The sequence below is a fragment of the Poecilia reticulata genome, chromosome 3 (assembly GCF_904066995.2).
Source record: "Poecilia reticulata chromosome 3, P_reticulata-male-v2, whole genome shotgun sequence".
In the NCBI taxonomy this organism is placed as follows: Eukaryota; Metazoa; Chordata; class Actinopteri; order Cyprinodontiformes; family Poeciliidae; genus Poecilia; species Poecilia reticulata.
Genome location: NC_088832.1, coordinates 32803975 through 32830102, shown reverse-complemented (window position 1 = coordinate 32830102; position 26128 = coordinate 32803975). Strand labels below are relative to the sequence as shown.

General features: G+C 39.6%; 1 protein-coding gene across 2 annotated transcripts in view; it reads left to right on the top strand.

Moving 5' to 3' along the window:
* Nucleotides 1–23825, top strand: part of pacsin3 (protein kinase C and casein kinase substrate in neurons 3) — a 32699-nt gene extending 8874 nt beyond the window's left edge. For both annotated transcript variants that reach the window (XM_008405995.3, XM_008405994.3), the window contains 9 exons: nt 7236–7336; nt 8052–8208; nt 8880–9115; nt 9835–9990; nt 13472–13647; nt 14709–14829; nt 17460–17602; nt 21384–21559; nt 21974–23825. In XM_008405995.3, the coding sequence (XP_008404217.2) occupies nt 7283–7336; nt 8052–8208; nt 8880–9115; nt 9835–9990; nt 13472–13647; nt 14709–14829; nt 17460–17602; nt 21384–21559; nt 21974–22089 (1335 nt within the window). In that variant the 5' untranslated portion in view covers nt 7236–7282 and the 3' untranslated portion in view covers nt 22090–23825. The remainder of the gene's footprint in view (nt 1–7235; nt 7337–8051; nt 8209–8879; nt 9116–9834; nt 9991–13471; nt 13648–14708; nt 14830–17459; nt 17603–21383; nt 21560–21973) is intronic.
* Nucleotides 23826–26128: the final 2303 nt, after the last annotated feature.

Sequence of the window (26128 nt, the reverse complement as noted above, 5' to 3'; positions counted from 1 at the left end):
TTTCCCGTGTTATAAGTGAATATAATAATAATAATAATAATCTGCCAGTCGTATAAATCCTTTTTGATCAATATTAAGGAATAATTGTCTCCAAATAAGCTCCTAGATCTTGTTAGTTTATTTATTTTAAGTGTAATAAGACATTTCTGTCAGAAACTGGACCAAAAATAGTTGGAAATATTTTGTTTGTGCAGTGTAGACCCGTTGCAATAAATTAAAATTAGCTCAATAATTCCCATTTGCATGATTTAGCATTTTTTCTCTTTCTGCCAAAATCTGGATGATAAATCTTCAGTTTGGTGTTTTCATAATTCGTTATTTATTTATTTTGGATATTTAAAATGTCTTCCAGTTAGAGAATTTGATGTTCATTGATCTATCAGAATGTTGCATTATCAGTAATACCGATACTATCGTTTATCGCGATAACCTCTGATAATTTATCGCCTGCTCTGGTTGTGATTAAATGTTTTCCATGTTCGGCTTCAGTCACTCTTGTCGGATTAGAGCGAAGCCTGAGTTTAGGGTTCAGTTTGGAGTATTTTTTGCCACCGGCAATCATCCCTCCTCAGACGTGGAGCCTCTAATTTCACGAGCTCCACAGCTGGTTCTGTTGGCGGCAGCAAACGGGTTCCATCTGCTGTTTGCACTTCTGGGTATTTTTAAGCCTCCGGGTCGCCGTATCTGTAAATACTGAAGCCTTTTCTGGAATGCAGCGCAGCTTTCGGGCAGGGGAGACGTTCGTTTACGCTAATCAGATTAATGGTGGCGAGTTTTGACACCGGAGCTTATGAGGTCCAGTCCGTCGCGCCCTCCTCTTCCTCTTCCTCCTCCTCACTGGTCTGACCCACTTTTCAATAAAGCAACAAGAATCTCCGTCTGCCCAGCTTTCTCTCTCGCCTCAGCCGGTTGCACTCCAGATTGTGACCCGGAATCGGTTCTGATCCTCTTTGCTCTTCTGATCGGCGGTGGTTTAAAAATTACCGTAACAATTATTCCGTAGATTCAACGCAGAACTGAAAAAACGCCAAATATCGAGTATTTTTGGTCCAGTTTCTTGTTTTTACTTTTTAAATTAGATAAAACTCGCTTACAAGTAACTTTTTTTTAAGTGTTTTGCAGTGTTATGACACAAAAAGTACAAACTCAAATTCATGTTTCTGCTTTTATTTTTTTTATTACCAACATTTGTTGGCTCAACTGTAGGTTAGTAATTACACTGCAAAAACTAAATTTTGCCAAGTATTTTTGTCTAGTTGTATTTTGTCTAGTTAGTTTTGTCTTATTTCAAGTGAACTATCTCGCATGTTCAGAAAGATATAGGATCTTGTTTTAAGCAAAAGTTTAATGTTTTGGTTCCACTGGTCCATTATTTCACTCGTAGAAAAACATTTTCCCGTGTTGAAAGTGAAATAATCTGCCAGTGGTATAAGTACATTTTTGTCAATATTAAGGAATTATTTAGCTAAAACAAGCTCCTATATTTTGCTCAAAAGTTTCTTCTGAGTTAGTTTTTCTTATTTTAAGTGTGCTAAAATATTGTCACTACAAACTAGACCAATAATACTTGGTAAGATTTTGTTTTTGCAGTGTATCAGGCTCTTGCAGATGAGGTTGTTGCCTCGACTCTCAAATGTTTGTGCAAGTTTCAGAAATGTATTTGTAATTTTCATTAATTACAAATATTTTGTTTTCTGTGAAATAAAAACAAACTTAAAGGCTAATTTGCTTCACAAAGAGAGTTGTTAGCTGACGTGTTAGCCTAGCATTAGCATTGTCCTCATGGTTTTTATACGACTTGTTGATGGACCTTTCATTGTTACATCTGCAGAAGTGTGAATATTAACTGTTCTGAATAATTAAACTGTGTGGAAGAACAAAACTGGAGTTTTATTCCATAATTAGGTTGTAAAGTCAAAAACGAAACGTTTTCGTCTCGGCATCTCCAGAAAAATGCATGAAATTTCTGGAACATCCGTCTCTTTAGATTTCCAAACCAACTTTATTTATAAAGCACTTTAAAACAACCACAGCTGATACAAAGTGCTGTACATTAAAACACAACATAACGATAAAAAATAAAAACTCTTGCAGTTTAGAAACAAACATACAATTTAAAACTAGATCCCGCTGGAGTTGAAAGCCAAGTAAAATAGGAGTTTAGTTCTGGTTCCCCTGAACCAGAACTAAACATGGAGAAGCGGCATTCAGTTTCTACGCACCACAAATTTGGAACAAACTTCCAGAAAACTGTAAAACAGCTGAAACACTGAGAGCCTTTAAATATCAACTTAAAACCCACCTGTTTAGAATTGCTTATGACTAAATTAGGTTTAGAGTACAGCTTTGATGTTTTAATGTTTTAATCTTTACTTTTCATCTAGTTATTAACTGTAGTTAAAGCCCCCCCAGAAAACATCCCAGTTAAACGAATCTATTTTTAGAGGTGTGAGAATCCTTGTTAAATGGCGTTTTAACTAAAACTCTGAGGTGTGAGAATCCTTGTTAAATGGCGTTTTAACTAAAACTCTGAGGTGTGAGAATCTTTGTTAAATGGCGTTTTAACTAAAACTCTGAGGTGTGAGAATCCTTGTTAAATGGCGTTTTAACTAAAACTCTGAGGTGTGAGAATCCTTGTTAAATGGCGTTTTAACTAAAACTCTGAGGTGTGAGAATCCTTGTTAAATGGCGTTTTAACTAAAACTCTGAGGTGTGAGAATCCTTGTTAAATGGCATTTTAACTAAAACTCTGAGGTGTGAGAATCTTTGTTTAATGGCATTTTAACTAAAACTCTGAGGTGTGAGAATCTTTGTTAAATGGCGTTTTAACTAAAACTCTGAGGTGTGAGAATCTTTGTTAAATGGCGTTTTAACTAAAACTCTGAGGTGTGAGAATCTTTGTTTAATGGCATTTTAACTAAAACTCTGAGGTGTGAGAATCTTTGTTAAATGGCGTTTTAACTAAAACTCTGAGGTGTGAGACGTTTAACTGAAGTCGAGGGGTGCGGGTTTTAATGTTTATCTTTTTACCTCTTTTTTTAATTCTCTTTGTCTTTCTAACTGTTTATTCAATGTCACATGCTGTTTTTATTTTAATCATGTGAAGCTCTTTAAAATGCCTTGCTGCTGAAATGCTATACAAATAAAATTTGATTGATTGATAAAATAAATGGGTTTTAAGACGAGCTTTAAAAGTGGACATCTACATTTCCTGTTTTCCTTTTTGTTTTAAAACCCAAAATTAAGTTTTATCAATCATGTTGATGTCAGAAGAAAACAAGAATTAAAAATGATAAAACTTTGAATGGGAACTTGGGACTTTATTTTTTTAAGTTTCCATGACGGACAGGATTTAAACTTTGGTTTAATGTCTAAAGTCCTTCATCTGTTTTGGGTTTGATGTGACAGAAACAACCGATTAGTAAACATTTATTCCACAAAAAACTAAACAATTGAGTCTGTTTATCCGCCTTCCTATCAGTTAATCAATACCTTGTTAGTTGATAAAGAATCAGATAAATTGAGCGTCTTGTTGATGTTTCCTATCTGTGGCCCAATCAAGGATTTTCTGCACTTGATGTGTTTTTGTAGGAAACCAACTTTTACAGCATTTATGAATGGAAAAACTTTTAAAGAAAAAATGTTTTCAGTTTAGAAAAATAACATTTGAGTGTCGCTACTTCAGCTTTTGAAGGTTGTTGGTCTCAGATGTTGCAGCTACATGTGAGTCACTAGTTATTTTAGTTTCTCAGCCAACATGGAGTTTGATTTCATGCAACTTGTTTTCTAATTAAAGAATCTGCAACCTCCAAAGAGCCATTTCCCCCCTGGACCAGCTAAATGAAACTCGTTTAGAGCTGCAACTTTTAAGAGCCACTATTTTATGTCTTAATTTTAAGAAAATCTGAACTTTTGCAAAAAGACTGGATACATTTTCATATATTATTTAGTTTCTTCTTTGTGTTTAATCCGATTCAGAGATGTTTGTTGACAACCTCAGGCATGTTTCTCATTCATATTCCACAGATTGCTCATCTGGTTTCTTAGAAAATATTTCAGATTCAGATTTTCTCTGGAAAATCTGAGATCAGCGCCTCGTTTGTGTTGCTTTCTGTTGGAGGAATCCTCCATGATGAAGCCCAAATTCAAACACCAATCCATGTGTTGGTATGTTTGAACATGTTTTACATGAATAAAGACTGTACGTAGTTTTTCTGATTCTTTTGCACGAGTTACTGCATCAATGCAGCGTAGCATGGAGATCTGCCTGTGGTTCTGCTGAGGTGGAGAGGAAACCCAGGCAGCTTTGATCACAGACTTGATGTCCGTTTTCCTCCAGACTCTGGGATCTTGATTTCAAACTGAAAAGGAAACTTCCTTTTCTTCTGAAAAGAGGATTTTAAACCTAACATGAGCTAGCTAGCTTCGCATGCAGATTATCTGAGGCAAGCTACCCAGAGTTGGCTAGCTTTGAATACAATCTAGTTGAGCACAATAGCTAATCTTATCTAGCTAGCTTTCAACACAAATTAGCTGATGCCAACAACTACCCAGTGATAGCTAATTTTGCAATACAACTGAAGTCAACAGCTAATCCAAGCTAGCCAGCTTTGAAAACAAATTAGCGAAGGCCAACAGTTACTCTAAGCCAGCCCGCTTTGAATACAAATGATCTTAGGCAAACAACTACTTGGAGTTGGCTAGCTATGAATACAAAATAGCTTGCAATACAAATTAGCTGATGCCAACAACTACCTGGACTTGGCTAGCTTTAATAAAAATTAGCTGAGTTCAACAGCTAATCTAAACCTAGCTAGCTTTGAATACAAATTAGCTCAAGCAAAAAGCTAATCTGATTTTGCCATCTTTGAATACAAATGAGCTGAGGCCAACCGTTGAGATGAACTAGCTACACTTTGATAACAAATTAGCTGAAGCAAACAAATAATCTGAGTTAGCTACCCAGATCAGATTAGCTGTCGGCCTCGGTTGATTTAAAGTCACCTAAACAAAACCTGCTTGACTAAAAATGAGAACAGCAGTCAATTTAGACTCCCACACCTTTTTAAAAGTCTAATAGCTCTGATTTGCTCAGTCCTGTTTTTCTAGCTCCGTTTAATTCAGTTGCTATTAATACAAACATACCCACTGTTGCATAATGATGATGATTTGTAATGTCTTCCAGTGGTTGTGAATGAGTTTTAACGCTCGATTAGCGGCCCACGGTGGAGCCAGTAGCTCATCGTCAGGCTGCAGCACGTTGCAGGGAGAGGTCTCTGCAGCTGTTGGCAAATTTTACACCCATCTGTGGAAAAACACCCACTGGGCCGTGGGTCTGTGAGGTTTACCCTCCGTCTCTGATATGTGCAGCCTGAGCTTTTAGGGATAATCTTAGACGTCACATGTCTCCGCAGATACAGACACACCTATGATTGCCCATGAGTCACGGGTTCTCGCTTGTGGTGCCACATTCTTTCTGCTGCCGACTGCTTTTGTTGTCGTAGCAGAACTCATGAGGAGCATCCGCGTTTATTTACAGCCGCCGGCGCTTCGCTCCCTGCAGATCCTCACCAAGGTTACGCTGCTGCACCGAGGCCTGCTCCCTGCACCGACGCAGCCATTTACAGTGAGAGGGAGCGTTGTGAAACAACCGGGAAGTCAAGTTGAGCCTTGCAGAACACAATCTCATGCGAAAACTATTCACCTCAGACAGTAGCTTTAAGAAGAGAAACAGACAGACTGGGAACATTTGTTGTTTCTATAATTGAGTAAATTGCTGCAGATTAACTTCCTGCACCAACTGAAAATTGGAATTGATCAATTTGAAAGGATTGAAGTCGGGACTCTGTTCAGCCAGCTAACTGATGTCGGCCTCGGTTAATTTGTTTTCCAAGACGGCTAGCTCATCTTAACCGTTGGCCGCAGATAATTTGATCCCAAAGGGAAATTAAATGTTGTAACTAGCATCAATTCAGATTGTTCAAAGACTTATTGTAGATGGCGTTGGCAGGAAACGGCTCTTGTAACTGAATTACAGCGACCCTGAAGAAACCTAAGAGTTGGTTTTAGATCATTTGTTTTTAAAGCTAACTAGCTCAGATTAGCGGTTTGTCTTGGCTAATTTGTGTCCAAAGCTTGTCAACTATTATCAAAACTAATAAGACATTACATTATGCATCACCCATACACATCAAATATGTTTATCAATGCTCCATTATTATTGTTAAAAGCAACTCTAAATAAATTAATTTTAAAAAACTCTGTGTTTCGGCTGTTTTCTGGAGGTTTGGTCCAGATTTGTGGTGCATAGAGGCTGAATGCTGCTTCTGGGTTTTCCTACAGACACAGATATTTACTGAAGCTTAAAGCCACAAGGAAAATGAACAGAAACAGAAATGCTACTTCTTCCAAAAGGATTGTGTTCTGAGCAGGGATTAGATTAGGATTAGCGTCAGTCAAAGGCACCAGTTGTACCATCATACAAACGATGAGCTTTGAGAGTCTGTGTGGCGACTCTCTTCTGGTTTTTGCAGAAATAAACAAATACTTAAGATCCCTTTTAAAAATGCCTTTAATGGTTTAAACGCCAAATATACCTCAGTTAGTTTTGTTTTATTTCACGTGTATTGAGATGTTTGCACTGGAAACGAGACCAAAAATGCTTGGTAAGAGTTGGTGTTTTTGCAGTGTGGGTTGCAGCCAATCGGCATCGAGGAAAATTAATGCCGCAAATAGGCGTCGCTCCAAAACAACGGGAAAATTACGCATTACTACCATTTTAACAAATAAAAATCTGAACTCTGTGGCATAGATTTGTTTTGAAATGATCTTAAGTCCTCTGTTGGAGACATACACCATATAAAACATAATCATTATTTTATTTTTTTCAGTAATTTACCACTTTGTTTTTGCCTGTCAAATTAGAAATACATTGAAATTTGTGGTTAATGTGAATGCAAGGAACTTTCTAGGAATATTGGATCACAGCAATTTGTTGACAGTTATGTCCACCTTAATTGAGGAGCTTTAAACTGCTTGTATTGATTGTACCAAAAAAGTCACTTTCCAATCTGCTGGTTAGATGTTCAATTTGGAGCTTTTTGACGGTTTCTTTCAGGTTGATCTTCTGTTTTTAAAGTTTTTACTGTTTAAAGGCTGAGGCTCAGCATTGGAGTCCTCTTCCCAGGTGATGTTGTGCTGCTTTTGAATCTGTGAATCCCTTTCGTTCTGTGCAGTCTCGTGTGCCGCCGCCATCATTCCGTGCTGCAGGGCCGACCCCAACATGTCTTCCAACGGAGACGTCAGCGACCTCGGCAGCTCCGACAGCTTCTGGGAGGTACAAATAAAACGCATTTAATACCGGGACACATTCCCACTGCCTTGCTTTGCTTTGTTTGTCATGCAAAATTCATATTTTGCACGTTTTTATGCTTCCGTTTGGGTTTCTACTGCGTCTAAAAAAAAACAAACATCCTAAGCGCTTAGAAAACTCACTCAGCCATTAAATTGGCAATGAATTCATATTTTTTTGGTGTCTGGAAAATGACTCGTTTCAAAAACTTGTTAAATCACATTGCCCAAGCACTGTGCCGTTACCTAGCAACCAGAACCCAGCTCAGCCTGTTACCTAGCAACCCAAGCACATTTGGTTAGCTGGTTTTACTGCTGTATGCGCCGTACAATGGCTGCTGGAAAAGACAAGTGTTTTGTTGTTGACATCCAGAAACCCCTTGATGCATTCCTGTTGGTTGTGTAGGAGGCTTCACTTCTGCTTTTCAAAGATGTACGGTTCTATAATTGGTCATCTGTTTACAGCCATTTTCAGGGGTGAGTGTAAACGTTGAGTTAGAGAGCGTAAAATCTGATGATAGAAGAGTGACTTTGTGCAAAAACCCCCCCAAAAAACATGTTTTGCATAAGCCGTAGACCTATGCTAACCTGTTCAGGGAAGCATTGTGGGTCAACTTTAGCTTCTGGGCTAAACTCACTGGGTTTTGCGTAAACTGTGGCTTCCTTATGTAATTTATTTCTGTGCCTTTGTGCTTCTGCAGCCGGGTAACTATAAAAGGACGGTGAAGCGGATCGACGACGGCCACCGGCTGTGCAACGAGCTCGTTAGCTGCTTCCAGGAGAGAGCCAAGATCGAGAAGAGCTACGCCCTTCAGCTGAGCGACTGGTCCAAAAGGTGGAGGGGCGTCGTTGAAAAAGGTCCGTCGTCTCAGCAGCAATGATGAGTTCGTAGTTCTAGATGTCAGAAAACTGGGAGTTTAGTTACAATTACTGACAGCGGTAATGTGCTAATAGCAGGGCTAAATTTTAGCTTAGCTCTTTTTGCTAACTTTGCTTCCCCCAACTTAAATTTTTCCTGATAAAGTTTTCATATTGTTTATAATTTGTGATACATTTCTTAAAATAATTTTGTTATATTTTTAGAACAGTTTGTATTATTGGGATTTTTACTGTTTTCTCCACTTTTGGCTCAATGAGACGATGGATCTATTAATACATTTGAGACTATTTGTGTAGTTTAGTGATACAGATCACACGTTTTTAATGTAACTATAGTGTTGTAAAGGAGCGAATGGGAATGTTTTTCAAGTTGCATTCACTCACAGCCATACAGTTACCTGTGAAAGAAGCAATAAATAGATTTTATTGTTACTATTATCATGAGTATACCACAAGATATTGCTTTAGCGTTAGCTTATGCTAAATGCTGTGTTGGTGTAGCGCTTTAACACTAGCCGAGCTTATATTTAGTGCTATAACTAATGTTATAGTTAACGATGTCCACCACTAATTAAAGGAAACTTTTACCTTCTTTGTTCAGAATTGCACAAAAAGCCAGACCGTTAGCTTAGCGGTTTTTCCTCCAACAGGCCCTCAGTACGGGACTCTGGAGAAAGCGTGGCACGCCTTCATGCAGGCGGCCGACCGCCTCAGCGAGCTGCACATGGAGCTGCGGGAGCGGCTAGCGGCCGAGGACAGCGAGAAAGTCCGCGACTGGCAGAAGGACGCTTTCCACAAGCAGATGATGGGAGGCTTCAGGGAGACGAAGGACGCAGACGACGGGTTCAGGAAAGCTCAGAAACCCTGGGTCCGCAAGCTGAAAGAGGTGTCTGTCCATCCATCCATCCATCCATCCATCCATCCATCCATCCATCCATCCATCCATCCATCCATCCATCCATCCATCCATCCATCCATCCATCTTTCTATGCCTACTGTACAGTCCCTCTGTTACTTCCCATCCATGCATGACTGGTTCTTTCCATTTATACTCTAAAAACATAATCTCTAGAAAGCAACTAATAACTTGAATCATGACTAATCGATAGTTGAAATGAACTAATTAAGTAATCGATTAATTAACGGGAGTATACAGACTCAAAAAAGGGGCATTTGCTGAAAAAGCGACACGCTCAGAGCAGTAATTAAGCCGAAAATCTACCAAAAAATTTCGATTTTTCATTTAAAAGGGTTAAATCTTTGTAAATATGTTTCACCCAGAACTATTCAAGTGGCTGATTTAGCTTCACCTGGTTAACAAATTCTGTATGAAGCACATTTTCCTATCAAATTATGAATTGATTAACCTGAAAAATAATCACCAGATCAGTAATGAAGCAGGAAGAGTTGAGTTTTTCATCTCAGGAGTATTTTTAGCTGGAGATTCATCCTTTGCTGCAAATGATCAAGCGTTCACTAAAGTAATGCTATGTTGTTACGTAATAACATTTTTATTTTCTCATTTAAAAATATGAAAAGTGACTTTTACATCAGTTTGCATGAAAGCTGCACAATTAATGGAAAATCAAATCTGTGTGCGTCAAGGTCGAGTCCAGTAAGAAAAGCTACCATCAGGCCAAGAAGGAGGAGTGGACGGCCGTTTCCAGGGAAACGCACGCCAAGGCCGACCCGACCAAATCCCAGGAGGAGGTCCGCAAATTCACGGTCCGGGCCGAGCGCTGCAACCAAGAGACCGAGAAGGTACATGACTGAAACGCACAGGAGTCCTTTTCACTCTGCCTTAGTCCAACTTCAGTCCAGAAAGTCTGGTCCGCTTGGGGAGGTGTGAACGCGTAACCAACCAGAAATGAGCTCTGGTCCAAACCTCGGTGTCAGTTTGGCTGAATTGAACTTGTGTGGTTTGAATTTATATGTGAACGCCAAGCAGACCCAGAGGCTGCTCCAAATAACAGGAAGTGGACTACAGCGCAGAGCATTCTGGGTAAAAACAACCAAAACAAACATGCTAGCTTAGCGCTAGCGGGAGAAATGACAAAAGAGAATTCCCACAACCATTTTTTCATTGACCATATAATTGATCAATTTAACATTTCTAAACTAAATTTGCTTGATGGAAACACACCAGTTTAGATGAAACTCACTTTTGGTGCTGTGATGACATGTTTGGGTTTTTTGCCCACATTAAAATTGGTTTATTTCTCATTATTGCCATTTAAACTTTTCTTTTTTTTTTTTTTTGCACATAATCAACAACCAGATGTTTCATCTGTCTCAAACCATGAAGATGACAGGAAGTAGTCGGAGGGTTGTGGTGTTTTTAAATGATGTACCACGTGAACACGCCTCTTCACGCCGGATTTTAATTGTTTTTTTATTTAATTTAAGCACTGCAGTTGCAAATTTGTGTTTCTTGACAAAGTTTTGCGCTCATTTGTAACAGAAACGCAGCTAGTGTCTTCGTTTCACCAGTGGTTCTTGGTGCAGCGCCCCCACAGGCGAGGAGGGGAACCAGTGTTTCAAATGGTTTGGTTGGTTTGACTCAGAAAATGTAGCAAATGTTGCAATTTTGGTCCCCAGTTGAACCGATTCTACCGGACTACCAGGTGTGAAAACACCCTTAGCATCCCAGGAGGAGCTCCAGTCGTCCCAGTCAGGGTGTGCCAGTGAGTCCAGTAAAACATACCTGCCTGTGTCTCTGCCTTTAAAACATGACTGGGCTTGTATCGCCTTCGTTTCGGCTCGGGACAAACCCGACGGCGGGACGGAGAAACTGAAGAGAGGAAAGAATCTGGGATGAATTCAGACTCGGCTTGGTGACACTTTCCCTCATCCAGACGTCTCTTATTTATTCTGAAGATGAATCACAAATGACGGAATAAAGTTTTAATTGTAGCAGTAAGAACAGAAGAGTTTCAGTCTTAGCCACCACACCTACAGCCCGATTAAAATGAAACTTTCAGGATAACTCGGGTTGTTTACATAACAACGTTTGCGGTTTCTGGCAGCACGAGGGGAATTACAAATCCTTAACTGCATCTTTTCTCTGAGGAACTCGTTAAAGAGGCTTTTTAAAACCTGAGTGGCTTTTAAAATGGACTGATTGAACCACAATACTTCCCATGACAGCCACAATAAAATAAAACGGTAATCAGAAACATCTGATCAGCCTGGGTGGAAGAAAACAAATGGACCACAAAATGAAGGGATGCACAATATTTGATCCAGATCTTCAAATTACATTTATTAGACATATTTTGCGTTTCCAATGAAGATGAAGGTTTCATGAAGCTTGGTTTTGAAGAAGCTGTAGAATGATCTAGTTGAGTGAAAGTATTTTAGATGCTGAACTAAAGCTGATCAAATGGACCCAAAAATCTTTGAAACGGAACCTATCATGCAAATGTTTTGCATGTTTTTATCTTCAATTTATGTGCTTAAAAAAAAGTTATTTTTGACAATAAGTTGATGTTTTTGGTGTCTGGAAGATGAATCATTTCAAAAAGTTCCTGGCTGTTGAGTTGCCTAGCAATCCCAGCCCGAGCACAGCCCCGTTGCCTAGCAACCCCAGCCGAGCACAGCCCCGTTGCCTAGCAACCCCAGCCGAGCACAGCCCCGTTGCCTAGCAACCCCAGCCGAGCACAGCCCCGTTGCCTAGCAACCCCAGCCGAGCACAGCCCCGTTGCCTAGCAACCCCAGCCGAGCACAGCCCCGTTGCCTAGCAACCCCAGCCGAGCACAGCCCCGTTGCCTAGCAACCCCAGCCGAGCACAGCCCCGTTGCCTAGCAACCCTTGTGGATCTCCAGCACATTTGAGCAGCTTTTGTTCAGAAACCACTTGCAGGATTCTTGTTGTTTGTGAAGGAGATTCTACTTATGCTTTTCAAAGATGTACGGTTGTATAATTGCGCATCTGATTGCAGACATTTTTATTTTCGAGTGTTAACGTTGAGTTGGGGGTCGTGGCCAGCAGCAGTTTGTTTAAAGTGACAAGAGGCCGTAAAAAGGCTCATTCTGAAAGAAGCTCAAACCAGACTAAAGGTTATTTTGTAATGTAATGAACGTGTTTTATGTGCCACAAACCTATCCTCACCTGTACAAGGAAGTATAATACGTCACCTTTAAATGGGCCTGGGCCAATAAATCAATAACAATATAGACACATGATCAATATCAATACATCTGCTAGAATATTAACTGAACTCTTGAAGCACTGCTTTCTGGGAGATGTAGGCAGAGGAAAGACTTAAGCGGATCAACCTCTGAGCTAACCAAGCTGGGTTGGTGGAATCAACTAACTCACTCATTCTTTGGTTACCTAGCAATTCACTCATCCTTTGGTTACCTAGCAACTCACTCATCCTTTGGTTACCTAGCAACTCACTCATCCTTTGGTTACCTAGCAACTCACTCATCCTTTGGCTACCTAGCAACTCACTCACTCTCTGGTTACCTAGCAACTCACTCACTCTCTGGTTACCTAGCAACTCACTCACTCTTTGGCTACCTAGCAATTTACTCACTCTCTGGTTACCTAGCAACTCACTCATTCTTTGGCTACCTAGCAACTCACTCGTTCTTTGGCTACCTAGCAACTCACTCGTTCTTTGGCTACCTAGCAACTCACTCGTTCTTTGGCTACCTAGCAACTCACTCGTTCTTTGGCTACCTAGCAACTCACTCGTTCTTTGGCTACCTAGCAACTCACTCGTTCTTTGGCTACCTAGCAACTCACTCATCCTTGTGTTACCTAGCAACTCACTCATCCTTGCGTTACCTAGCAACTCACTCACTCTTTGGTTACCTAGCAACAACCTGTTGAGCAGCAGCAGTTTAAGTTTCTCCACCAATCCTCATAACTTGCTTAAAACCTAACAACGGTGTGGAGTAAAAACTGTGGACAAAACAGAAAATCTCTGTTTGGAATCATTTCAGATATTTAAAACAAAAAAACTAATAAATAATTGATAACGAATGATGTAAAACGTTTATACTGTTTGGTTTTTGTCCAAAAATGTGCGTTGAAATAGTGCATTCAAAATAAAAGAAAGTAGCCAGTTGCTGTTGATTTTTATTATTTTGAAATTTTAAATGATTTCTATTTTTCTTTATCTTGCGATGTGCGGGAATACAAAGGTTTTCCGTCACCTTAGGCGGTGTTTGGTAGCTCAAAATGACAACATTGTGATTATTCAGACATTTTCAGCCACGTTTGTGTTTTGTAGGCGAAGGAGCGTTACGCTAAGGCCCTGGAGGAGCTGAACCGCTGCAACCCTCGCTACATGGAGGACATGGAGCAGGTGTTCGACCTCATGCAGGAGGCAGAACGGAAGAGGCTGCGCTTCTTCAAAGACGTCCTGCTGGACATCCACTCGCACCTCGACCTGTCCGCTAAAGACAGGTGGGAAGACTTTCACTTCCTCTGGGGGGGAAACGTGAAACGGTGATGGCCGCTGACTCAGAGCGAAGGCACGCAGCTCCTGCTGCATGTGGGAACATGTGTGTGTGTACACAGAGGTTAATACAAAACCTGAACCGTCGTCCATTAACTGCTGACCTCTGCTTTTATTTAAACAGGCTCAAGTTGCCATGGTAAAGTCCGAGTAAACAGGACAAAATAACTTTAAAGTAGCTTCACGGACTACATATTTTCAACAAAGTGTCTGGTTCTGCTTCTAATGTCTTTAATCTTGATGCATTTTTCTGATGCTCCCTCCCAGCTTCAACTCTTTGGATTTAATCAGAAAATTTCGGAAACAGCTGAATTTATTTTAAAAATTTAAACCCAAACTTAAAGGCCTCTCTGCTGCCCCCTACTGCTCTGCTTGAGCATTTATTTTTCAGACAGTTTCAGAAAAGGTAACAGGTGATTAAAGTGTGGCTAACTTTAAATTATTGGGGTCACAACTCAAACAAAATGGATTTTAGATTATATTTCTTTAGTTTATATGAATCTGCAAAGAAAAAAGTCAAGTGAAAGTAATTAATATGGTTTCTTAGACTACAATCATATGCTTTGAGATGAGTTTTTAATGTTTTTTTCTAATTTATTTGGAGTTTTTGGTTAAAAAATTTGTCTAAGCTGATTAAAATTTAAATCCTAGTTTTACAAGTTAAACAGTTTTAAAGTTAAACTTCCTCAGTTACATAGATCCTCAGTTATATAACTTTCTCAGTGTAATTAACTAGTAACACTTTCTAAAATCAGAGGTATTAGAAACGTATTCTGCAAAATAAACCTCAAACTTGATCATCAGGGATTTGGATAATTTAAAAAATATATATTAAAATTAAATGGAACAACTTAAAAGTTGTGAAAATATTGAATAAAAACAACAAATCTGGAAAAAAAAAACTTAATCTTTTATTAAGACTTTAGAAAAGTGCAAAAAGACAAGAACTTGGTTCAGACTAATATCATGAAGGACTTTATTGTGATGGTTTTATGGTTTTAACCAACAGCTTTAAGAACCTGCACCAGGATCTGGGTCAGACCATCCGGGCTGCCAACGATGCTGAAGACCTGCGGTGGTGGAGGAACACCCACGGACCGGGGATGAGCATGAACTGGCCCCAGTTCGAGGTGTGGAAACACACACACACACTCAGTCAGAACCGTGAAAAATAGGAATGCAAACAAGTGATCAACTTGCAACTCTTTCTTTTTAGCAGACTCTTTTTTTTTTTTTCGATTAATGGTTTATTAGATTAGAATTGGTTCCAATGGATTAACTAATGACGTCCGCTTAGACCTTATGTTGATGTTGTAGTTTGGCCTCCATCCAGCAGAGGGCGCCGCTGGTCATCCTGATTAGCGGAGCCGTTGATTCAGAAACAAATATGGCGGCCATATCAGAACGGAGAAGAAAAACGGTCTAAATCAGTGTTTCTCAACCTTATAAGCAGATATTTCAAATTCTTAAAATATCTGCTTATCAATTAATCCTTAGCCGATCAGTAAGATGAATAAACTTCAAATTAACTCATTAGAGGAGAAACGTTTAAACCAGCGGTTCAGCAGGTATTCAGTAGAACCGGGTCGCCTCTTGAGCTCTAAATCAATAATTCCCCGTTTGTAAACTGACTGTAAATAAGGAAAAAAGTTCTGCGTCGACTTGATCCAGAGTCCAATATGTGTATCTGTGTGCAGCAGGCTGAATATTAAACAGGTTTGCAGTGAATGCCTGGTTTTATGGTGGAGAGCAGTGAGTGGGGTCAGGAATGTCTCACACACACGCACACACACTTTCAGATTCATTCATCCTTCTGTGAAAATCTGCAGATTTCACCTCATATCTGCAAACATTACAGCACAAAGCCAGAAACTCCTAACAAATCCTGAATGCATTTTTCACAACAATCCTCCTTAATGGATTTCCTCCTGTATTTGTCCCCAACTTGTAGGCAGTGAAACATTACTCTCCCTCCTTTGTGTTTGAGGTGATTTGCAGTTTTGATTGTTGCAGTACATCAGGGATATGGTGACCTGGATTCCTGCCTTTCAGCCTCCACACCTCCTACTGTGGGTGTATTAGAACGACAGCGTCTCATTTCAGAGAAACAAATGAGGCTGAAATGCTCAGAAATGTTTGCATTTCTTCCAGTCTGTTTCTCTCTCACACTCAAAGGGAAGATTGTAGATTACTGAAAGTGCATCATGAAGCTAAATATACTCTCTGGGTGTCATCTGGATCTGAGGACGGAACGTATAAACAAACATGGCGGATGCTGCCTTATAATTTTCCAAGAAAAGACAGTTTATTTCTTAAACACACTTTCGACTTGTTTGAAAAATATACTTATTTCTAGCAAAAATATAAACAAAATAACTAAAAATGTCTTAGAACTTGGATGTAAACAAAAGTTGACTTAATCTAATATTGCAAATAAAACAACATGGTTAAAAAATTGTCATCCTTGTGGACATTTGATGAGCAAGAAACGTCTCCACCACTGACTATGTTCTTAACATCAACAATTCCAATACAAAAGTAAAATTAAGTACAGATTTTGGTTTCAAACTAACTTAATTATATTCTAACTGCCTAAAGGAAAATACTAAACTGATGGAGCTTAAGATTTACAGAAAATTCAACATTTGCAGCTTCAAATTTGTGCCAGTAGCTCTAGAAAAATATTGACGACTAATTAAAAATGGATCTAAGTGAAAGTTAACTTCATCTGATCTTACAAGTTCAAAATGTGGTATAAAAAAAATATCTCCTGTTGTCGTACAGGACATTTAACAAACAAAAAACATGTCCAGAGGGAGAAGTTGGCAGGGAGAGACGCATCTCTGTCCTCAGAGGAATCTCCCAGTGTTCCCACAGTGCCGCCGCCACGCAGACAGAGGCCCATTGTTCACAAAACACACACACACACACACACTCCAACAGCCTTGCATTTAAATCACTAGGAACATTTTTCTTTATCCACCCTCACCTCCATCTGCCTGGAAGTCAGATGTTTAAGCCTTTCAGACTTTAAAATTTACATTTTGCTTGTTTTTCTTATACTAACATTTCAGTCTCAACTGCTTCTAAAAGAACAAACTAAACACATAAAAAAGTGGCCTAAAAAAACATCCAGCTGTTGTTTTTTTTTTTTGCAGTACATGGTTCTCTTCACACCTGTGAATTTCCGTGGCAGCCATCTTAGTAGGCAGTTGCTATGACGACTTAGAACTAGCTCTCACTCCTATCTAGCCATTCTAACCTGGATAACAGGTCACCTTTACATGTTGTTCTTGTTGGTACCTGTTGGCACATTTAGCTCATTGCACTCACCTCCTTTAGTTTCCCAGAGACAATAAAAACGTCAGTAACTTCATCCGGAGCTGCTCTCTTTCTGCACCCTGTTGTTATAATGGGCGTGCACGTTAGCTGTCTGGTGTCTTCAGAGACGTGGATCTCTTCTGTTGTTTAGCTTTGATTCCTGTTTAGAATGAGAATAGAGAAATTAGTCATTTTATGGTTTTTTTTTTGTTTTTTTATTTGTAATCCTTTTTTACTTTTCCTCAGGTTCAGCTTGGTTATAAATCTGCTTTCTTCTTGTTCCTTGTGCAGTTTTAGGCTTTTCTGAAACATAAATTAATTAAACATTTGGGCTAAAGTGTGGAGTAAAGAAGTTATTTTACGTTTCAAACTTAAAAAACGTGTAAAACGATGAACAATTTGCCAGACTTGACAGATTTTTTTGTGCGTTTTTATGCAGGAGTGGTCTCCAGATTCAAGCCGCTCCATCAGCAGGAAGGAGCGAGGAGGAAACTCGGAGGAGAACGTCGTCACCCTCACCAACATCGTGTCGTCCGGTGGAGGAGACGCCCCACCCAGTCCCATCACTATGGAAACAGGCAGGTAGGAAAATCAAGTGCAGTCTGGTTGAAACAACAGAAATCTGCAATAGTTTATAAAAACTCCAAATTTGTCATTTGGTGGAACTGATCTGTGACGTGGCAGCAAATTGTTGCTCAGCATGATGCTGCCATTACCAGGGAATCATGTAAACATCTGAACTGTAAATCGCTCTGTCACTTAAAATCCAAAAAGAAGTGAAAGTATCCTTTACAGCACAACAAGAACTCTCCACTCAAACAGCTGAAGGTCAATATTTTTCCACTCAAATAAAATATTATTAAAAATATATAGAAATATCACGGCTTACCCCAGTCTATTATAAGCCTGGCAGCCCGCCATGCTTTATCAGCCCCCCGTCAGGCCAAGTGTTTTTTTTTGTTTTTTTTTTTTTGAAAAATTAATAATGGAAAAAAATATATATTTAAGTTAAAGTCAGATTGCAAGCATTTCTGTTGCTCTGAGCGTTTCACTGGCGGAGCAAATTTATTCCTAAAAGATAAGTTTATAGTTTATGCATTAAAAGCCAGGAGAGCGGACCAATCACACAGCTGGTGCCTCTGTGCGTTGAAGCCCGCGCTGCTGCCGCTTGATCTCAGCACAGATCGCGCGCGCCTCCTATCACTCAAACTGGACGCAGGCTGACCTGTATGGATATTTACATCAACCCCCTGTGAGGAATTATGATTCTTTAGAGAACTCTACATCAAGGTAAGAGTTTAAAACCGCCGCGTTAGCTCTGTTTGCGCAGCTCTATGTGAACCGCAGGAATAACTTGCAGTTGCTCTATCAGAGATGTGCGCTGAGGGAGCGGTGAGATTTGTCTTTGTGGAAAAAGAATTATGAGGCGTTTACATCTCAACATGCTGCCCAGCACGTGGCTCTGTCTTCCCGGTTGACCGGAGCGTTAGTGGTTAACGACCAGCACTAACCTCATGATGCAGGTTCAGCCCGGTGAGGAGCTTTCACGCTCGTCTCGTAGTGACGCATGACGCTGGTTTTATATTGTTATTGTTTTTAGTATTTTTCCGGTTACACTAAGCATTAAGCCATATCAAATGCTTTGTTTACTTAGTCAGCCAGAGTTGATGCACACGGAGATCAGAAAAACTCGGCCCTTAAAGTTGGGCAACCACAACAGCTTCTGTGTATTTAAAAAGTCAACAGACACAAAATGGAAAAGCTACTAAAGCCACATTAGCAGCAATAGTGCAAAGGATTTAGCGCATCATGCAGGGCCGGTCCCAGCCTGCTGAGGCCTGGAGCAGAGTTTCATCTTTGGGCCCCTTTTGTTGCTAAAAGCATCAGCACCTCTAACAGCTTCTGTGTTGGATTTAGTGAAATCTTGGAGAGAAGGAGTAGCTTAACTGGCCAACCTAAAAAGCAATAAATTATAATTGCTGTTTACTAAATTGTATTTGTGAACAAACGGAGCTCAAACTTAAAGATTAAACTCACAGCATCAGATTGTTACTATGGTAACAAAACAATCCAACTATGAATATTGTTCTTTGAACTTTTACAAAGTAAACTTGCCAGCTCCTTAAAATCTTACATTTAAGTGTTAAACAAATTAAAATCTTTTAATTTATATATGCTGAAACCATTAAATCAAATTTAGCAGCAAATGTTACATTTATATATCTGTGATTTGGGTTAAAATATTGGCATTTATGGTCCCCTGAAGCCCCGAGGGTCCTGACGGAGCCGCTGACGTAATTTGGATTCAACAGAAGTGCAAATAATTAATATTCATTTTAACTGTATTTTTTGATTTGTTGTTTTTAAGACTAGTTGTGGGTTTATATAGTGGTTTACTGGCAATGTTTTCCCACAACATATAATTATATATGTTATTATTATTTCATTAATCGATTATTCTGATGATTAATTGGTCTAAAAATAAAAATAAAAATTGGCACATTCTGCAGATTTTTTATTTAACCACTAAACATTTTTATGCAATATTAGAAATGCATGAAAAGATGCAAAAAACAAAATAAATTCCTTGTTTTTAAAAAAATTTATATTTTATTGCCTAAAAGGAAATAATATAAAATTTGTTTAGAGAACCCTTAATCATTTGTAGCAAAGAAAGCACATGGAGCTTATAAATATGAAAAGTTCAGTCCTGTTGGCCTGACTAAACAGGCTGATCTGCTAATTATTATTAGGATTAATAATTTATTAACAGTTTAATAAATGGATAGCAAAGGATGTTTGTTGTTTTTACAGCATTTGATAAAACTCACTCAAGTTCTGGGTAGAACATATTTACAAAGATTGTTTTTCATCTCAAATGAAAATATATGTATTTGTTTTACAGTAATTTAAAACCAACAGAAAATTTCCTTTTTTGAATCTGTATAGTCAACGATTGATTGATTACTAAATAAGTTGGGCTGATTAGTCGCTGCAGTCCTAATGAGAGCGAAGCAGCTGTAATAGTTTATGTGAATTGAGTGAAGGTTTAGTTTCCAGTTTTCCCTCATTTTAAAGCTCAACATGTTGGGATCAGCTTGCAGGAAGTCTCTGCAGTGGATTTCTCCCTCCGTTCCAGTCGGCGTAGTTAGAGCTGCTGATCTCCAGGAAGGTGTGAATCAGTCTGAGGTTGGATTTAATTCACTGTTTGCTAATAAACTGCCTATTAAAACGGATCCAAACTGGGCGTGTTTATAGTTTTCCCACTTCGTTTTAAAGGAGCTCAGCTTTACGTCCTCCCAGTTGGATTTAAGAGTCTGTTGTAGCTGCTGCTGTTGTTGTGTAAAGTTTTAAAACGACGTGTTTCTGTGGGCTGTTTAGTCCAGACGTGAAGAGAAGTCTACAATTATCCCTGAGCGTCCTGTGGGCGCGTGAGAGAGCTTGCTCCTGTTAAACCTCCCGGCCTCCCTGCGGAGGTTTTTAACAACAAACAGCGTCTAATGAGAAGCTGGAAAACTGAGTCCATGTTCTGCTCCTGCTGGGAGAGGCTGCCTCGCTTTTCTAGGATAAACATACGAGTTAGAGATGTCAAATGTTAGGAGACTAGTGCTGTCAGTCGGTTACAAAATTTAACCAGATTAATCTCATACTGATGAGTAATTATTATTTATCACTTTGGCCAACTTGTACATCCATCCATCCATTTTCTTACACCCTTGTCCCTCAGTGGGGTCAGGAGGGTTGCTGGTGCCTCTCCAGCTAACGTTCCAGGCGAGAGGCGGGGTCACCTGGACAGGTCACCAGTCTGTCGCAGGGCAACACAGAGACACACGGGACACACAACCATGCACACACACACTCACACCTAGGGGCAATTTAGAGAGGCCAATTAACCTGACAGTCATGTTTTTGGACTGTGGGAGGAAACCGGAGTACCCGGAGAAAACCCACACATGCACAGGGAGAACATGCAAACTCCATGCAGAAAGACCGGGGCCCGGAATCGAACCCAGAACCTTCTTGCTGCAAGGCAACAGCTCCACCAGCTGCGCCACTGTGCAGCCCCTAACTTGTACAGTGCATACTAAATGAAAATCTGCTTCGGTCCCCAAAAAGGCTTGTGTAGAAAAGGTCAAATTTAGTCGTGTTTGTTACAATCTGAACTCGTGTGGAGAGTAAAATTTAAACTATTTGATAGTTTCAACTTGTTTTTAGCCTAATTTCAGTTCCACGGTCTGAACCTTTAAAACTACCAGTTTTTGTTTGTGTTGCAGCTTCAGAGCTGCAGGTAAACTCTGGATCTGGAGTTTTTCATGGATTCTCTGCTTGACGTTTGTAGTTTTTGTCTCTTGGCGTCGTCCAGGGTGAAGGATTACTCTTCGGACTGGTCAGACGAGGAGAGTCCCAAGAAGGCTTTGGCGGTGAACGGCGTCGGGGAGGCGGAGGACAAGGAGGAGGAGGAGCAGGCGGAGGGAGCGGCGGTGAGAGCGCTGTACGATTACACGGGCCAGGAGGCGGACGAGCTCAGCTTTAAAGCGGGTATGAACCCAAACTGACTATCTTTATACCGCAGAGACTAATCTACAGACGGAGTTCTCAAAAAACGTCAGAGTTGACGTTTTTTTTTGTGTCTGGGACATGAGCCGTTACCTAGCAACCCGAGCTGATTCCAGCACATTTGGTCAGCTGCTTTTGCCGCTTTATGTGCTTTACAATGGCTGCTGGAAAAGACAAGTGTTTTGTAGCTGACTCATCACCCAGGATCCACTTGCTGCATTCCTGTTGGTTCTGCAGGAGACTCCACTTCTGCTTTTCAAAGATGTGTGGTTGTATAATTGCGCATCTGTTTGAAGCCATTTTCACATGGGAGTGTAAACGTTGAGTTGGTTGAGCCTGTTTGGATTTAAAGTGACAGGACGCCCTAAAACGTCTCATTCTTTCCTTTTCCTTCAGGCGACGAGCTGATGAAGCTCGGTGAGGAAGACGAGCAGGGCTGGTGTAAAGGACGGCTGAGAAGCGGACAGGTTGGCCTTTATCCCGCCAACTATGTCCAGGTCATTGCTTCCTGATGGCCCCGCCCCCTCTGGTCAACTGAGCCAATCAGAAAGCTGCACACCACCCACCAGGAACAAGTGGAGGCTTTCCGTCCTGACCCGAGGAAAATGATTCCTGCGGTTCTGAAAGTCTGTGTTTCTCATCGGAAAGAGGAGAACAGAACTATAATATCTGCCAGCTGTCGTTCAACGCCAGCAGGAAAACCACAAGTTTCTGATCGGATCATTAAACCCTCAAAAGAGGATAATCGGCAAGAGACGCATCCAAAACTGGATTTTTCTTTTACGTTTAGTCGTATTGGATCATTTCTACCAATTTAGAAGAAAAGATAAGTCAATGGTACGGCTTGAAGCTAATTAGCTTAGCTTAGCTTAAATCATGCTAAGCCCCTCTCCTAACTGCAAAATTGCATATGAGAAGCTTTAATTAGCAAATGTTCCCATTTCTACACATGCTCAACATGCCTGTATTATTTTTTTCCTCCGTTAGCCAAAGTTTTCTTGAAGCCAGCACCTAGTGGCCATCAGTGGTACTGCATGTTCAAGATCTTCCTTTTAAAAGGGAAAATGAGGATTTTTTTAAAATTTATGTGACAAAGTTGTCAGTCAGTATTTTGCATATGAGAGGTTGTAGCCAGAACAATATTGATTTAGAAAATTGAGATAAAACCTTGTGTAAATAAAAAAATAAAACGTACCATGCTAACTATGATGAAGCTAACTATGATGAAGCATTTGCTGGAAATGTTACATGTTGGTTAAATACCTGATCTCCGCTCAGGTCCCGCTGTTAGCTTGACTTTCTTTTTAGCTTCCAAAAGTCTTAAAACATGAAAATTTCTGATATCTACAAAATGTAAGATATTAATTACTGGTAACTATCTCACAGGACCCTATTAAACAAAACTGAGGAGAATTTCCTTCTAAATGAAAAGCCAAACTACAGACTGTCTCTCAGTGCCTTAGATGAAGAGGCCAGAAATGTGCATCGCCGCCCTGCTGGTTGACTTGTGGAACTACATCCTATAAATCCACAACTCCCCTCCTTATTTTATTTTTTTTTTTTTTAAATGAGGTAAATAAACAGCACAGTTCTTTTGTTACACTGACCTACCAAACTGTAAATGTGCAGCGCCGCCCTTGTGTTTGACTGTGGAACTACATCCTTTAAACGAACAGCGCCGCCCTTCGGTTTGGCCAAAGAATTGCATCTTTAAATTTCTGCTGTTGAACGGACAGAGGAAAAAAAACATTTATTTGGACTCTTGAGGATAAATTGGACTTAATTTTAGTTTTTCTGGTTATTCTGAGTTTTGGATGCAACATTTTCTTTGTTTTTTAAAAGAATTATAATAATAATAGAGGTTTGTTTATATTAACTTCTGGATAAATTGTTGCCACTTCTTAGATTTTTTTTTTTAAATATTGTTTATTTCCTTTTAACTCTTCTTCCAGTTTCTTTTTAAAGTCTGTTTGGCTGTGAACACAACAGTTTGACCTCAGTCACATGAAATAAGTAGACTTTGCTATAATTTTTTATTTTTTTTCTTGGGATTTGGTTTTCTTGTTTTAAGTTCTTGTTTGTTTCTGAGGAGAGTTTTCTCCGTCCTGCTGATCTGAGCGTAGCTACAGCTAACCTGCACACGTGTTTAAATGCTAATAAGAGATTTAAATGTTTAAAGCTACACTGCACGCACCTGTAGCATGTACAGCTTCATGTGGGAGAAATAAACAGAGCTTGAAACTTTTCAGACTCTGTTGTCAAAAGTTTGTTTTTGATGTTTTCACCACAAACTTTTAAGTAATTTTATTTTATTTTATGTGACAGAGGAACACAGTGATGCATAGATGTGAATTTGAAGAATAAGGATTCAGCATTTTGAGCTTTTACAGCCAACTATTTGCAAAGTGTGGCAGTTGTTTATATTGACCCAGATTTTGGCTCCTATGGCAAAAAGTTTGGCTGCTTTTTTTCCATTTTATTAAAATCAACAATATACTTTCTTTTTTGTAGAAAACGAATTTAAAAATAAATTGGAGATGCAAAACAAACATTTATTTGATGAAAATCAATATTGGTTCTAGTTGCTCCAAAATTAAGATGAATGCAAAAACCTTCATATTTAATATGACCTGTAACTTTTGTAAAATGTATCTAAGAAAAAAAAAACCTAAACGGTGAAAAGTGTCTATCTTCATTAACCAATTATGAAGCTAGCAGGTCTGGGGGGCCGCCCAACATCCTTCATAGGACCGCCAATGGCCCACGGACCGCACTTTGGACAACCCTGTACTAACTTTTTTAACTCCGATGGTTTTTATTTAAATTGATGGGAATTTTCGATAAATCCTTAATTTTGATTAAAAAGTACAGACTATTTCTCTTATAGATCAGAGGAGAAACTGAGTTTTAATGTCTGAAGCTGATATTTATGTCTAATTCTGTAATTTCAGAAGCTTTTAGTTGGTTATGAGTCACTGAGTGATTTTACGAACTGGGAAGATATAATTATTTGTTTCAGACCAGATTTGCTGGAGTTCGTCTCGTGTCCCGCTGGCATTTGTTGCTCAGTTATAATCTCACAGCGTCCCCTGGCGGGGAAACACGAGTTTTGATAGTTTTTAACAATTTGAGATGCAACAAAGGATTATTCTCAGGGGTGAAAGTAAGGGGGTACGGCAGGGTACTGCTAAAAGATTTAGCGGGGGTACGCAGTACCTGCAAGAGGGTGGGGCGGCTGTCTGCTAAAAATCAGTGGGTTCACTGTGCAGCCGTGAGTTCACCCACTAATCAGCCGTTACTGATTAATTTCTCCAGAACAATCCAAAGACTTAATCAGTTAATAAATAGCTTAACGCCGCCAGGACGCTGAGACCAGCACGTCCTCCTCTGACTCCTTATCAAAACTTTCATAATTTTATTAAAGAACAAAAAGTCAACAAAACTTTTCAAATTAATGACCCAATAAAAATAATGATCTCAGTGATTATTGTTTCAACAAGGTGATGCGCAATTCTGTGCGTTTCGGTTCCATTATCAAAACAACGAGCAGAGCAGGAGTTTAAAATGAACTAATGAACCACCGCTGTGTTCAGGGGAGGCTTATTAATGACCGCAAAATAAATATCAAGCCTGAAAACCTGATATTGTAACGGACTAAATGTTTTTAACGTAATCTGTGCTCGGCTCGAGGAGCGAGCGGTTGCCACGGCAACGGGTATACTTAAACGACAAAGAGAGAGAGAGAGTAAAAAGGTGCGAGTGGTTTTGAGTTGATCACCTGTTCGGGTTGTTTTACCTTTGCTGTGGCGAATCACAGCCGCTGTAGTTTCTGAACGTCCAACATACGACAAACTTGGACTAATTACCTCGTTCATTTGTTACGTCATTCACAACAAACATCACACACGGTAAATGTTTAAGTATTTAACAAACAAATGGCTTCTACCACGATAATTATGTGAAATTAAATTGTCTAATTCGAAAATAATAGTTTTATTGCTCTCTGGGATCTTGCTTTGAGCTCAGACTCTGAGAGGTTTTTCCTCTATCAATTTTTTTTTGCTTCTTATTTAGTGGAAATATTGATGTTGATGATACTTTCTCCAAAATAATAACATTTTTCAACCTTTATAGCTCCACTGTTGAAAATGAGAAGCTAACATTCACAAATGACAGTGAAATTAAATCCAGTCCAACATCTGTTTGAGGTGATTCCTCTGGAACATCCATCCATCCATCCATCCATCCATCCATTTTCTTACGTCCTGGTCCTGTTGGAGGAAAAATATCCCAACTTCAGAAGATGAGCTTTAACCTAACAGAGCTCTGTGGTTCCTCCTGTCAGTCTGAGAGTCAGGGTGAGGAGGCGCCATGTTAGGAAGAGAAGTGGAAGCTGCAGGATCTTCAGAACAAACAGGTCATGATGCTGGGCTACTGATTATCCCTCTGTCTGGACACAGGATCAATAGAACCAGTTTAAAAGCTAAAATGAATGGTTATATGGCAGACATGGAAAACTGGGATCCACTCCATGCCATGATGTTCAGAATT